Source organism: Idiotropiscis lumnitzeri, chromosome 13 (assembly GCF_059441095.1).
Source record: "Idiotropiscis lumnitzeri isolate Australia: NSW breed Sydney's pygmy pipehorse chromosome 13, RoL_Ilum_1.0, whole genome shotgun sequence".
Taxonomy (NCBI): Eukaryota; Metazoa; Chordata; class Actinopteri; order Syngnathiformes; family Syngnathidae; genus Idiotropiscis; species Idiotropiscis lumnitzeri.
In genome coordinates this window covers 6,668,011-6,681,015 of record NC_142403.1, presented here as the reverse complement: position 1 = coordinate 6,681,015, position 13,005 = coordinate 6,668,011, and the positions used below count along the sequence as shown (strand labels likewise).

At 41.2% G+C, this 13,005-nt stretch overlaps 1 protein-coding gene across 3 annotated transcripts in view; it reads right to left on the bottom strand.

Moving 5' to 3' along the window:
- ttll7 (tubulin tyrosine ligase-like family, member 7) overlaps positions 1–12,397 on the bottom strand; it is a 71,607-nt gene extending 59,210 nt beyond the window's left edge. For all 3 annotated transcript variants that reach the window (XM_088313374.1, XM_088313375.1, XM_088313377.1), the window contains exons 1-4: positions 12,147–12,397; positions 3,632–3,844; positions 3,139–3,270; positions 1,188–1,309 (exon numbers count right to left, since the gene is read on the bottom strand). In XM_088313374.1, the coding sequence (XP_088169500.1) occupies positions 1,188–1,309; positions 3,139–3,270; positions 3,632–3,656 (279 nt within the window). In that variant the 5' untranslated portion in view covers positions 3,657–3,844; positions 12,147–12,397. The remainder of the gene's footprint in view (positions 1–1,187; positions 1,310–3,138; positions 3,271–3,631; positions 3,845–12,146) is intronic.
- Positions 12,398–13,005: the final 608 nt, after the last annotated feature.

The following is a 13,005-nucleotide window of genomic DNA, read 5'->3' as shown; positions in this document are numbered from 1 at the left end:
CCAGCTGGTGAGAGCAGCTGGCACCCAAATAAGAACACGGAGAAAGTGGAAAGCCCAAGAAGAAGTTGACCTGGCAATCATCAAGCTGAACCACCGCGAGATGGTTGGCAGAGTTCAGAGAAGGCTTGGCAAGGGGCGAGAGTCTGTTGTCCTCGTCAAAGGCTTCCAAGAAAGATCAACAAGACATGGAGGTGGCGGAAGTGGCAAGAACTGAGCAGGAATGTCTTAACATCAAAGTAGTGTCCCAGGGCCAGCAAGGGAGTTGGACATCATGACAAGCAGGCCCGTGTCATGGTCTGACTTGTGGAAGATCCCTCAAGCAAAGCAGCTACTTGTAGGGTGTAGGTGCTTCATAGGTTCTTCAACTGTTCGCCTACTCCATGACATAGGATGCACCAGAGCGAAGCATCGCAAAGCCGTGAAAGAGCTGGCTGGGGAGGCAGAGAAAGTCATCTTCTGGCTGTGGCTAAGGAAGAAGCATATGAATTGGGAAACAAAATCATATCTAGGGCATCAGCCGGAGGAAGCAGGGAGAGATCCCTGCCATCACTCAGCCACCAGTGGACGTTCTGAGGTTAAAAGAGCGACATGTCACTAAATGGTGGTCCCCGGCTGATGACCCGGCATAGGCCCATAGTGGTGGTGGTGGTGGTTTGTGAGGTGTCGCAATACATCTGCACACAAGGCACTGTTGGAGGTGCGTCAGGGAGCAATGCCCACCAGGAATTACCAAAATCTATATCATGATATACAGGTCACTCCAAGACCACAAGTAAACAAGTAAAAACAATTATGTGGCAACAAATGAGGATTATAATATAGGCAATAAGGCGGAAAATATTCATTCTCTTAACATGAAAATTTTAAAACCACAGCTTTGCTCTTAAATTAATTATTTCCGGGGTTTCGTTTTAAAAGAAATCACCTCCATTGTTTCCTCAAAGGAATACTGGTGTGAATATCCTCCCTCAGCTTACAGCTGTAAGTAATTGTAACACTTTAAGAGGTCTGAATGTTTTGCTTGTGGAGTATAAAGTAGTATGATGGCGTTTATATTATTCTGACTGCCTTAGAACTTTATTGAACAATACATTCAAGAAAAAAAATCAAATTCATGTAACATATTTCGCCCAGTGCCTCCCAGTACCTAAGATGTGCTGAGTTGACAGGATAGCCATGCAGAGTACCTGATAATTCCTGAGCTCGGCAATTTTCTCATGCTGTACCGCCGAGTCGTTCCAGATGAGATTGGCAGTCTCGTCCTCATCTCGTGTTTTCAGAAAGTCCATCTCTTTGATGACTATGCGAACTGTTGGGAAGACACTCACATTAAAATGGAGTAGAATAGGCAAAGAAAACCTTTCAGTCGAGTTCCATTGCAAGAATATTTTAACATTTGTTTGTTAATGACATGAATAGCTAATGAAATTCACCGGCAGGAGGCCCAGAGGACGACCCAGGACACGCTGGAGAGACTACGTCTCCCGGCTGGCCTGGGAACGCCTGGGCATCCCTCCGGCAGAGCTGGAAGATGTGGCTGGGGAGCGGGAAGTCTGGGCTTCCCTGCTGAAGCTGCTGCCCCCGCCACCCGACCCCGGATAAGCGGCGGATAATGGATGGATGGATGGATAGCTAATGAAATCCGCACACAGTGTGAGTAAGACACATAAAGGAGAATTACTTTTTTTTTTTTACAAAAATGCTTGTACAGAAAGGTGATTCTAACGATTAAAACCATCCAGCAGTATTTACTATTCATGAATTGGTTGCAGATCATCTGATAGTAATGGCCACCACCAAATATATATCAATTGTACTTAATGCATTCAAAGGCCACCAAAACACTATCGTATGAGAGATAGGTGGCGAGCCCATTTGGACATTAATCCAGCAACTATTCATTATTCAGTGAGTAATGAAAGATTCCGATGCCCAAACAAAATGGCATTTTAATTAATTTCTTGAAACCCAACACGAACCTGATGCCAGCTTGCCTAATGTTGCATGATAGCACTTGAATGGGAAAACAGCGTTTCCGATGTGACTTCATCAATCTGTGCACGCCGGTGGATGTTAACTGTGTTTTGATAACTTGAACAGGGAGGATTTACATTGCAGCAGGGCTGTGCTGACAGTTACCATTAAGTTCCAGAAGACCCAAGTTCTAATCAATTTTGTCTCAGCCACTTCACTAAACACATGTCCTAAGGCCCACATTATAAATAACCACTTCTTTGCGGCTATAAGGAAAACTACAACACCATCGTTGATCTTTTACTTTTTCCATTCCCAAACATATTAGGAAAAGGAAGCAGCAAAAATCTCCCATCTATTTAACTTTGAGTGTTACTTTATTCTGGACTTGGCGCATTGCTCTCCCCCTCAAAAGGACAATCGAGGATCTCATCACAGCAAGGAAAATGATTCACAGCTTGATTCCTATCTACATGCTGGATTCCGACCGCCCCTGATTTCTCCTACACTGCTGCTGACTCCTTAGTTTCAAAGGTTGTAGTTCACCCCTGAGAGCTTTGACGCCATGCAATATAGCCAGCATGTTAGGAGTGCTTACTGTGCTCTTTTAGCTTGTCTAAAAAAAAACACTGACTGCCACATTAGATTACCTCAGTAAAGATTTTTTTTTTTGCAGCGATTGTCTCCACACAGGCAGTTTTACCAGCCTGGAACTCAAATAGCTTTAATTTAAGATGTTAAATGTCACTATTTCAGGCCATTTTGAGTTAGTCCAGCTTTCACGCTTTGTTTACTATCTTAATGTTTTCATTTGTGGAAAACAGGACTTTACTCATAAAGTTCTGGACAATTACGGACTGAATTTACGCCAATTATATGATTGAACCAGTGGACTCCTCTGGCCCGATTTCTGTGCCTGTTGCAAGTCACAAAGCGCACCCTAATTGAGAACATGATTGGACTTCTTTTAATATTTTCCTTGACTACACAGGTAGAATTGGGGGTTAGGGTGCATTTTTGCCATTGAGGGATGGAACGTAGCCAACTCCCAGCCAGTCTCTTTTTGATGAGTGACATGTTTCTGTTGGCAAAGATACACGAGTTGTGCCTAAAAACATTGCTGCTTCGAAGCTCATGCTGTTAGAAATCAGTGTAACTCCATACCAATCTCATATTTGGTGCCAGCAACATTGGCACTGATGATGCCCTTCTTCTTTTTTGTGTGCACCTTCCTCTTGCCATGGCCCTGGTAGGAGCCCACAGATGGCAAGTTCACGGGGGATGCGCCTCGATCCTCTAAAGGTAGAAATGAGACATATCGGAGCATACATGATGTTGTCACAGCATGCACAGAAAATTGGGTGCCTCATTTCTGCAGGGAATTGTACAGCCTGATGTGGTCTGAAATATTGTATGTGTGTTGCACTATGGGGGGGGGGGTTAATTACGTCAAGTCAGTCTTTCAAATCAAGTGCAAACAAGGGAATTCTGTACAGAACAGACGAGCTGGGAATGGTTAGATGAGTATGAAATCTTATGAATCCAAATTGAATTCATTTCTTCTCGATGTGGCTTTGGTTCTCTGCATCAGAGAACAGCAGTTGTATATGTTCATGTTTCGGTACAAAAATCTGTCAGTCTGTAGTATTCAACTCACCTCCATCATTGGGAGGCGAGGGCATCTCCGGTGCTGGAGATGTGAGGAGGGATGCCAAGCTTTCTGCCAAACGAGGCAGGCGGGCCCCGCAGGGTACTCACGGTACCCTCCGAGGACACTCTCACACCAGATAGTTGTCACGGTCTTGGGCTGTGTAGACAATATGGTCCAGAATCAGTCTGTGGATCATCTGAGCATCTTCCAGCTGCCTTCCTGCAGGATGAAGAGCAGTGGTTTGTGTGAGAGTTTTAGGAGGAAAGCAGTGATGGTGAAGAATAATGGAGGAGGGGTGAAATGATGGGGGGGGGCACTTGAAAATCTACACATGAGCCAACTTATTTGCAGCCACATGTGGAAGAGATGGTGAATGGCGGTGTACACAATGATGAATCAAAATGCATGTCGAAGAGAAGAACACAAAAGATGTTTTACAGCTGCGGTGCAAGTGGGCCAACTGCTAAGGATTGCCACAGAACACGGAATAATCATTTAAAATGAAAGAGCAGCAACACTTGGGTATACACAGCCTCTCAAAGGTTACATCAGTTTATCTAAGAACAGTCACAGATCACTGCGAAGTTTGCAAAGGCCATTTTATTTGGTTTGTTTGTGAATACCAAATTCAAACATTAACAGATTAAATCGATGAAACATATTTTAGAAATTATCCAACATCCATTGAGTAAATAACGGATGCACAGAGCAAGGTCACAATTCAACTGAATTTGCATTTTCCCTCTTCTCCATTATGCAAATTCACAGTTTACTTGGTAAATGCTACCATTTATTTTGTTAGATTTACTACCGATGGGAAAAAAATCCAAGTGTCAGATTAAGACTTCCAGTAATATGTTGACTGAAACATATAATAAAAATGGATGTCACAGGACAGCAAGAATATTACGACAGGTTTGAAGTTTGCTATGAAGCGCCTGGAACGTGAAAGCTAAATTGAGTTGTCTGGAAGGAACACACAATATTACGTGCTGAGAAAAAACAGCACACCACCTTCAAAACCCAACGGTGAAGTATAGTGGAGGCCGTATGATGGTTTTGAACCGCTTTGCTACCTCAGGGCCTGGATACATTGCTGTCAACAAAAAAATCTATTGAATAAAGTCTGTGAGGACATTTTGCAGTGGAATTTACGACCATATGTCGGCTGATTGAATCTTAACAACAGACAGGTGATGCAACAAGACAAGACCCAAAAGAGTCCTGTCCTCACCCTCTTTAAGATGTTTTGGCATGACCATGAGTGAAAACTGAAACAGTAATTCTTTAATCCTTCCTGTCAATTTTCAGAAGACTGTTAATAAAATTCAATTTTACTTTCATAAACTCTCATGCAGTTCATTTTATTGCCATTTAGCTTTGTCAATACATTTCCACTCTATATCAAAATGTGCTCATTTAGTCCCATTAATTATAATATATTTAATTTTGGTTTCCATAAAAACTGTGATCATTGCTAAAATTCTGTTATTTTTTTTATCTCTATTGCTTCAGAAATAAAACCATCTAAAGCTGTGTGACAACTACTTGACTAAATGGTATCCCGAGAAACCTTCACGCAAATTGGAGTCTCATGCTTGTGCCAGTTGGATTTCATTGTATGGCTGAGAGGTCATCGCATTCAAGCAGATGGCACTTTCACAGTAGTTTGTAAAATGGACGCTTCAGGCAATGAACAATGTGAGGAATTAACACCAGTCAGCATGCCAAATTCTGTTATTCTTTGGCTATGGCCTGCGAGTGGGCTGACAAGCCATTCTTTTTTTCCACAGTTATCAGCCATTGTTGAGATGTTCTATCACTTAATTATTCTGCTGGCTCAGAAAGCATTGTGACTTGTGCTCATCCTGTTGGTCCAAATTATCCTATTATCAAAGACAAGCACAGAGGGGTTTACAAACTATCCACAGGAGCAAACCGGAAAGAACTTGAACATAATTCTTATGTAGTGTTTGACAATGGTTGATTGATAATGTGTAAAATGAAATGCATCAAAAAGTAAATGCATAAAAACTATTATTTTTTTGTTAGAACGCAATTGCCAATAGCTGATAAAGTTTAATATTGCGATGATTCGTCACATTGGTACTCAAGCGAAAATGCCACAAATCTTGTCTCCCAAGGGGCCACCATGATAAAAATCTAATGGCCTATGAAATGATGAACATGATAAGAAAACACAGCGCGCTCATGCTCGCACCACCATAGAGTCATGTCATGTTCTTGTATTCTTTATCTTTAGATAACTATCACAAAATCAATCAAATCATGACATTGTAGAAGATAGTAATGTGAATTTCTAATTTTCTTGTAGAATGGCTGAATTACACGTTTTATATACCACAGAACTGATGAGCTGCTTTTACAGGAGACTTTTGTCCTTGTTTAGTTGCATACAGAGACCAACAGTGCCCTCTAGCGGTTAGTATGCTCCTTTTGCAAATGTTTTCCTGTCCACATACAAACAGACAATTCTAACCCATTTACATACATCAAAGATAATGCACACACGCACACACACACTGCTCCATTGATTCAATGAGAACACGCTGAACAAATTAGAATAGGGAAACCATCAAAGTGCATTATTCCATCACTCAGTAGAGTTTTATGTTTTTCTTTTAGTCTTTTTGACCGAGTGGAGCACGATTCCGGGGAAGACAGAGGCTGAAATGAGTTTAGCAGAAGGCGAAACAACAACAGTCTGAGTGATGAAGTGAGGCAAGCTGTGCTGTCGACAAGAACAACCCGCCCACCTCCCCGTGTTATCCTGTACTGTCAGCAGGGAAGAAACATTGACTCGAGAGAACCACCGGACCTTGGTGCCACGTAGACCCACTCAGGAGCAGGCCGAATGCAACTGTCACATGATAAAACAAAGACTTAAAGAATCAGAAATAGAGCACACAGTCCTGTCCTGGCCTTCAGAGAAAATGCATAAAATTGCCATAATCCATAATCCAATATTAATCAGATACGCCAATTATGAAAATAGAACCAAGGTTCAATTTGTTGAGAATTCACAAATTTATAATGTCATGTGAACCGTAATCAAAAAATCCATATTACCTACAGTTCATAATGGGCAAAATTTCTGTAATCAGTTTGAGCAATTTATCAAATTCACTCAGGGATATGCAGGCTCAGGAGATATAATATAAATGAAACTTGCATTTGCAGATATAATTCATGATATAATTAATAATTTCGGGGAAAAAAATCGAAAATAAGAACATATGATAATCAGGCACCTTTTTTGCTTGTCTAAGAGTATATTGGATTATACTAATTTAGATGCTAAAGAAATTGTGTATCTCAATAAAACTTTCTCTCCCTTTGTCTATAATATTTTGAAGCCCCCCCCCCAAAACCCGATTTGTCATTATGTCATTATCCACACCGCTTATCCCGTACAGCAGGCATCACCAAATGGCGAACCGCGGGATGATTCGGACCGGACCCATAGCCAATCTATGATGATTTCTTTTCAGGGCGCATTCGCAAACGTTGGCGCTGCAATTCTAGTAAATACGGAAAAGGCGTCACTGATTTGAGCCAATCAAATCTTTTGTTTACGATCCACTGCCAATTGCGCAGCAGACCGGAAGACAGTGCTGCTGACAGTATGCCTAACTAAAAAGTTAGCGAGGTCGATGCGTCTTGTTTTAAATGAATGGACGGAGAAATTTAGTTTCGTTCTGGCTGCAGCCGATTCAAAACCAGTGTGCATCATATGCTCCGAAACCGTCGCAACATTGCGAAGCGCCACTACGAAACAAAGCACCGCCCTTTTGTGCACAGTTATCCGCTGACGTTTGAGGTGAGCGCACGCAAAAACATCGAACTTCGAGTGCAGTACAACAGATTTTTACATTTTCGTTTACATCCCAGCGGCATGCAAACGAATATTCAGTAAAAGTATCATGGATTTTGGGGAAACATAAAAACGTTCAAGTGATGGGGAAGTTGTGAAGGAGTGGTTAAATGTGGTTGCACAAACATTATTTAAAGGAAAACACAAAACCCAGATGTGTGAAATAATCTACCAAATCCCAAAGGCCCTGACTCCAGATTTAAGTCACTGGCAGGGCAGTCACAAACTCATTTTTCTCATTAAGAGAAGTTAAAAAAATATTCAAAAGAAAAAGTAGTGTCAAAGCTCATTTTGAATTAGTTTTTCATGAGGACAGCCATTTTTATTGATTGTGTACTGAACATGTTGACCTGGTTTACTTGGATAATTAGGCTTTCCGTTTTTTTTTAGGCTGATAACTCTTTGATTTAAAAAAAAAAAAGGTAAAAGATGTTAACTCAATGCTTAGCACTTGATATATTTCTGCAGGAGATATTTTACAGTTTTTTTCTGGAAGTGGCACCCTTAAATTCCTGGAGCCACATTTTCTTGAATGTGAAATAAACGCCTTATATTTGTTTGACTGGCAAAGGTGTTCAATGGGAACATTGCTAAATATTTAGTATATAAGTGCGCTCTGTTGAAAATGACTAAATATTGAAACTATATAAAAATGTGAACATAGGCTAGACATATCGGGAAGTTGGACTTTGGTTCGGAACTTTTAATTGGGAGAAATTTTCGTCGTGGACCTCTGTGACTTTTAATTGAATACCTCTGCTGTACAGGGTCGCGGGAAGGTGCTGGATCCTATCCCAGCTGACTACGGGCGAAAGGCGCACTACACCCTGAACTGGTCGCCAACCAGTCTCAGGGCAGACAGAGACACCGTCACTGAGTGGGAACTGAACCAACGCTGCCCGCACACAACTGGGGCGAGTGTACCACTACACCATCAGTGACTACAACCCGATTTAACAAGTGATAACATTTTGGCAGTCTGTTCTATTGTTTTTGTGCCTTGCCCTGTTCTCCAGAGTCAATAAGGATTAGTATTAATTGACGGAATATGGCAAAGGAGAGCTGTGCAATATCGCAGTTATGGCTAAAAATATCAACACTGAGCCACAATAGATCCTTAGATGATGCAGTACCTCAATTTAAACAAGAGAGGGAGCTAAAGAGTCACAAACATACAGGAACCTGAAGTGAGAGAAGCCTTGTGGAGTCTGAGCTCATGCACATGCAAAGTAGCAAGACAGACGCTTAATTGTTAAGCGATATCTCCTCATGCTGCCATAAGCATCTCCCTCTTTTTCACAGGCCATGGCAAATCCATTACAAATAATTGTTTGTCCTGCAGGGTGTTGTATTGCTGAGCTGTCTGCTTTGCACGATACAATCCAATTGTTATTTACTACACCACAATGTTTTTTTTCTATAAGAAAACGCATGCGTACATATCTACAGGACAGAGGCTAAATCGGAGCTTGTTAAAATATGCTCCGAAACATCATTATATGGTTGTAGCAAACCTTTCTATCTAAAGCAACTCCATAATAAATGCATCACAAGGAGTTCTGCAGAAAGTGTTACAAAGGAAAAGCAGAACTGAAGCAGTCACCTCTTTCAGCAGTATGATAAAAGTCTCTTCGGGAATGGGCTGGACATCCCTGAGGGGTTTGTTTTATGTTTTACACAAGTCACGTGAATCTTAGCAATGAGTTTCCAACAAGAGAAACAAAAAAGAGGCTTGGGGGAAACACCACTTAGCTTTGTGTTACGCTGCTAAAATGTCTTGACATGCTCTCGTCCACTGGACCTCAGTGTGTGTGTTGTGTGCGTGTAGTGAATAGCTGCTTAAAAGACACTGGTAGAGAATTGACTCAAAGCTCTAAAGGCTATGCAATTTGGAATTTGCCGAATTGTTTAATAGAAAATATGACTCTAAAGCCACACAAAATCCCACTAAAGCATTAACATGTTTTGATTATTTTTCTGTGGCTTTTTCCAACACCTATTCCAAAAGAAGAGCAAACCTCAATTACGAGTGTTCAATTATTTTTGTGAATCAAGAGTGGTATGGTGGATGACTGGTTAACACGTCCACCTCACGGTACAGAGGTCGTGGGATCGATTCCAGCTCCGGCCTTCCTGTGTGGAGTTTGCATGCTCTCCCCATGCCTGCGTGTGGGTTTTCTCCGGGTACTCCGGTTTCCTCCCAGATTGCAAAAGCTTGCATGGTAGGCTGATTGGACACTCTAAAATTGCGAGTGTGGATGGTTGTTTGTCCGCGACCCTCAGAAGGAGAAGCGGCTCGTATAATGGATGGATGGTTGGATGAATCAAGGGTTAACATATTTTTTACACATTTTAATAGTTAAAGTAAAGCTTTTATAGTGGCTGCAGTTTGATTCTCGAACAGATTATTGCCTTATGTTCCGGTTTTGTTTTGTTTTTTAATCCCAAAATATCTGAGTTCAAACATCATCGTGCAACAAATTTAAAAGCTTGGGTAAAACTTGGATTGCATCGCAAATGCGTGACTGAATTCAAATAAAATTGTTTCACTCAAATACATCCATCCATTATCTGAGCCGCTTCTCCTCACAAGGGTCACGGGCGTGCTGGAGCTGATCCCAGCCGTCATCGAGTAGGTGGAGGGGTACACGCTGAATTGTTTGTTAGCCAATCGCAGGGCACACACAAAGACAGACAACCATTCACACTCACAACAATGCCTAGAGACAATATAGAGCATTCAATTAGCCTATCATGCATGTTTTTGGAATGAGGTAGGAAACTGGAGTACCCAGAGAAAACCCACGCAGGGCCATGGAGAACATGTAAACTCCACACATAAATTCCAGAGAACAGGATCGAACCCCGCACCTCTGAACTGTGAGGCAGGCATGTTAACCAGACGTCCACCATGCCGCCCACTCAATCACAAATGAATAATATTAATGGTATAAACCTTGTTTATTACCACTGCAAACATGTTAATATTGCAGCTTTTTTTTTGTTAAAAACTGGGATTAAACATGTTTAAAATACTGATTAAACATGTTTAAGCTACTTAACCAGTTCCCTGAGCCTTTGCGGAGCAACATGGTTGAAACACATAATACAGATCCGGTTAAAGGTGAACAACCAGGACATTTTGTTTGATTTTTTTTTTTTTTACTTTTGAAGGGATGTCATTTTTAAAATTATTCTTTGCTTTCACTGAGAAAAATGCATGTATGTTAAAAACGTTCCGGCAGATGCAGGAGATAAAAAACAAAAAAAAATTTGTTACAGTAAGCGTTTGATCACCTCAAATCAGATCGTCTAAAAAAATGCTGAGTTCATGAGTTATCTTGCAAGAAGAGTGAGCCGATGTACTGTATTTGCTTTGTGTTTTCTTGCACAAACTAGTGTGGGAGCTCTCAGCCCCCAGGGCACTGAAGTACTCCAACAGACACCTGAATCCAAAGCTCATATTCACTGGAAATGTGGACTCATGTTATTTTTATGACATATGTAAATGTAAATAGTGAAGCAATGCCTCCACTCCAACATTCCATGCATTTACAGGAAGGATAATAAACCAAACAATTAAAACGTAAACTGCATAATGAATAAACATAAGCCTCGAAGATGAACCCCACTGCAGACTATTTTGAAGGCTTAAAGCATATTACATAATTCTAAAAATGTAACGAGGTGAACAATGTAGTCCAGACCATGACATAAATAGGCAAATCCCATCTCAAATGATGGTGTTTTCAACATTCAGATGTAACTGCAAATTCCCTCAGAGTATATACTGCAAGCACAATACTGCAAGAAATGTCATTATAGTGGATGCACAACCGCAAAAGCTGGGTGGCAGCATAACATCTGCACAAACGAATAGTTTACCCCTAATAGACACTTGGACCCTTCTGCAATTGAGTAAATAAATGATCTTGAAAGCATGAGGCAGTACAACACAATCTATACAGAAAGGGGGAAATTATGCGATCCCGAAATCATATTTCAAATCCTTTACGTAGATATGCACAAATGTGTCTTATGCACACTTCAACCGGTGAATATTTTTAAATTAATATACAAGAGACTTAGCATCCTGCTAATCTTGCAGGTCACTTTAAGGGTCCTCGCTAAGTAAGTTACAGGCTAAGCTAACGAAAACACAGATGGGCATTGTACCTGTCACAGCAACTACAGTACAGAGGGCCATGCCCTTTTATAATCTTTAAGAATTATAGAGGTGGAAGGGTGTTTGTTTGTTTGTTTTTGTTACTCTATCTTTCTACACCCAGGCAATCCGCGTCTCTCCAAACGTCAATGTCACACAAACTAAGCAGGTGTACTGAGGAATTGAGTACTGCAGTTGTTAGTATGGTTACAGCTATCGAGCTCTTTAAATGGTGCAGGTCCGGTTGGGGGTTCTCGTCGTAAGAAACAACCAAGCAGTACTGCGATCAAACAGCATAGCTGGTACGCTAAAAACGAAGCGTCACTGTTTTAATATCGAGACAGCGATAACAATAAAATTCGCAAAAATGCTGAGCATTCATCTGATGTTGCTGAAATGACAATGAGAGTTGGTTTTATTATATTCTTAGGGAAGGATTGAGGGACAAAGTAGCCTGTTACCTTATTAATTCCAGTCACTGGCAGCGTAGCTCCTAGCTTGGTTTCGTCCCAGGGAAGGCGCAGACAAACCCCCAGTATCGAGAGTATTTTCAAGAACGCATCAGTGTTTCAGTTGTATGGAAAAACACAAAAATAACGGGTTGACATGCACACGGGGGAAAAAAAAACAAATCTGTGTCTTGAAGTCCGGTGGTGTGCAATCAGTGCTGGAGCGAATCCATGGGCGAAACCATTCACGGTACGAATGGGGGGGGGCTATCTGAAAGTTAGGAAATCGCAAATTAGGGTTCCCCGGTCAACATAAAGCGTGCCTAATAGTTTAACACCGATAGAACAGACGAGTCTTGTCAAAGTAACAATTCACTGGAGGAATCTATTTGATTATGGGGAGTGTCATCGCGGCTCTTCCTCATTGCTATAGCTAAATGCAAACAGTGGAAGCTACCTAGCAACGTGTCGCTGACCGTGGTGCTAGAATCAACCCTGCTGTCATGGACGCGTCCTGCTACGCAGAGGTCATTGACGTGTCATTCACAGCTGAACACGTCGTGTATCTGCAACGATCGTTAGTTCATCCTAAATATATGTTTTGCTACTACCTCTTGCGCCGGGCATATGTATTTGTTGTTATTTATAATTATTATTAGTGGCCATCGTATTATTATTATTTATATATTATATATATTTATATATTATTATTATTATTATTATTATCCATCCATCCATCCATTTTCTGTACCGCTTCTCCCCACCAGGGTCGCGGGGGGTGCTGGAGCCTATCCCAGCTATCTGCTGGCAGTAGGCGGGGGACACCCTGAACTGGTTGTATTATTATTATTACTATTATCATTATTATTAT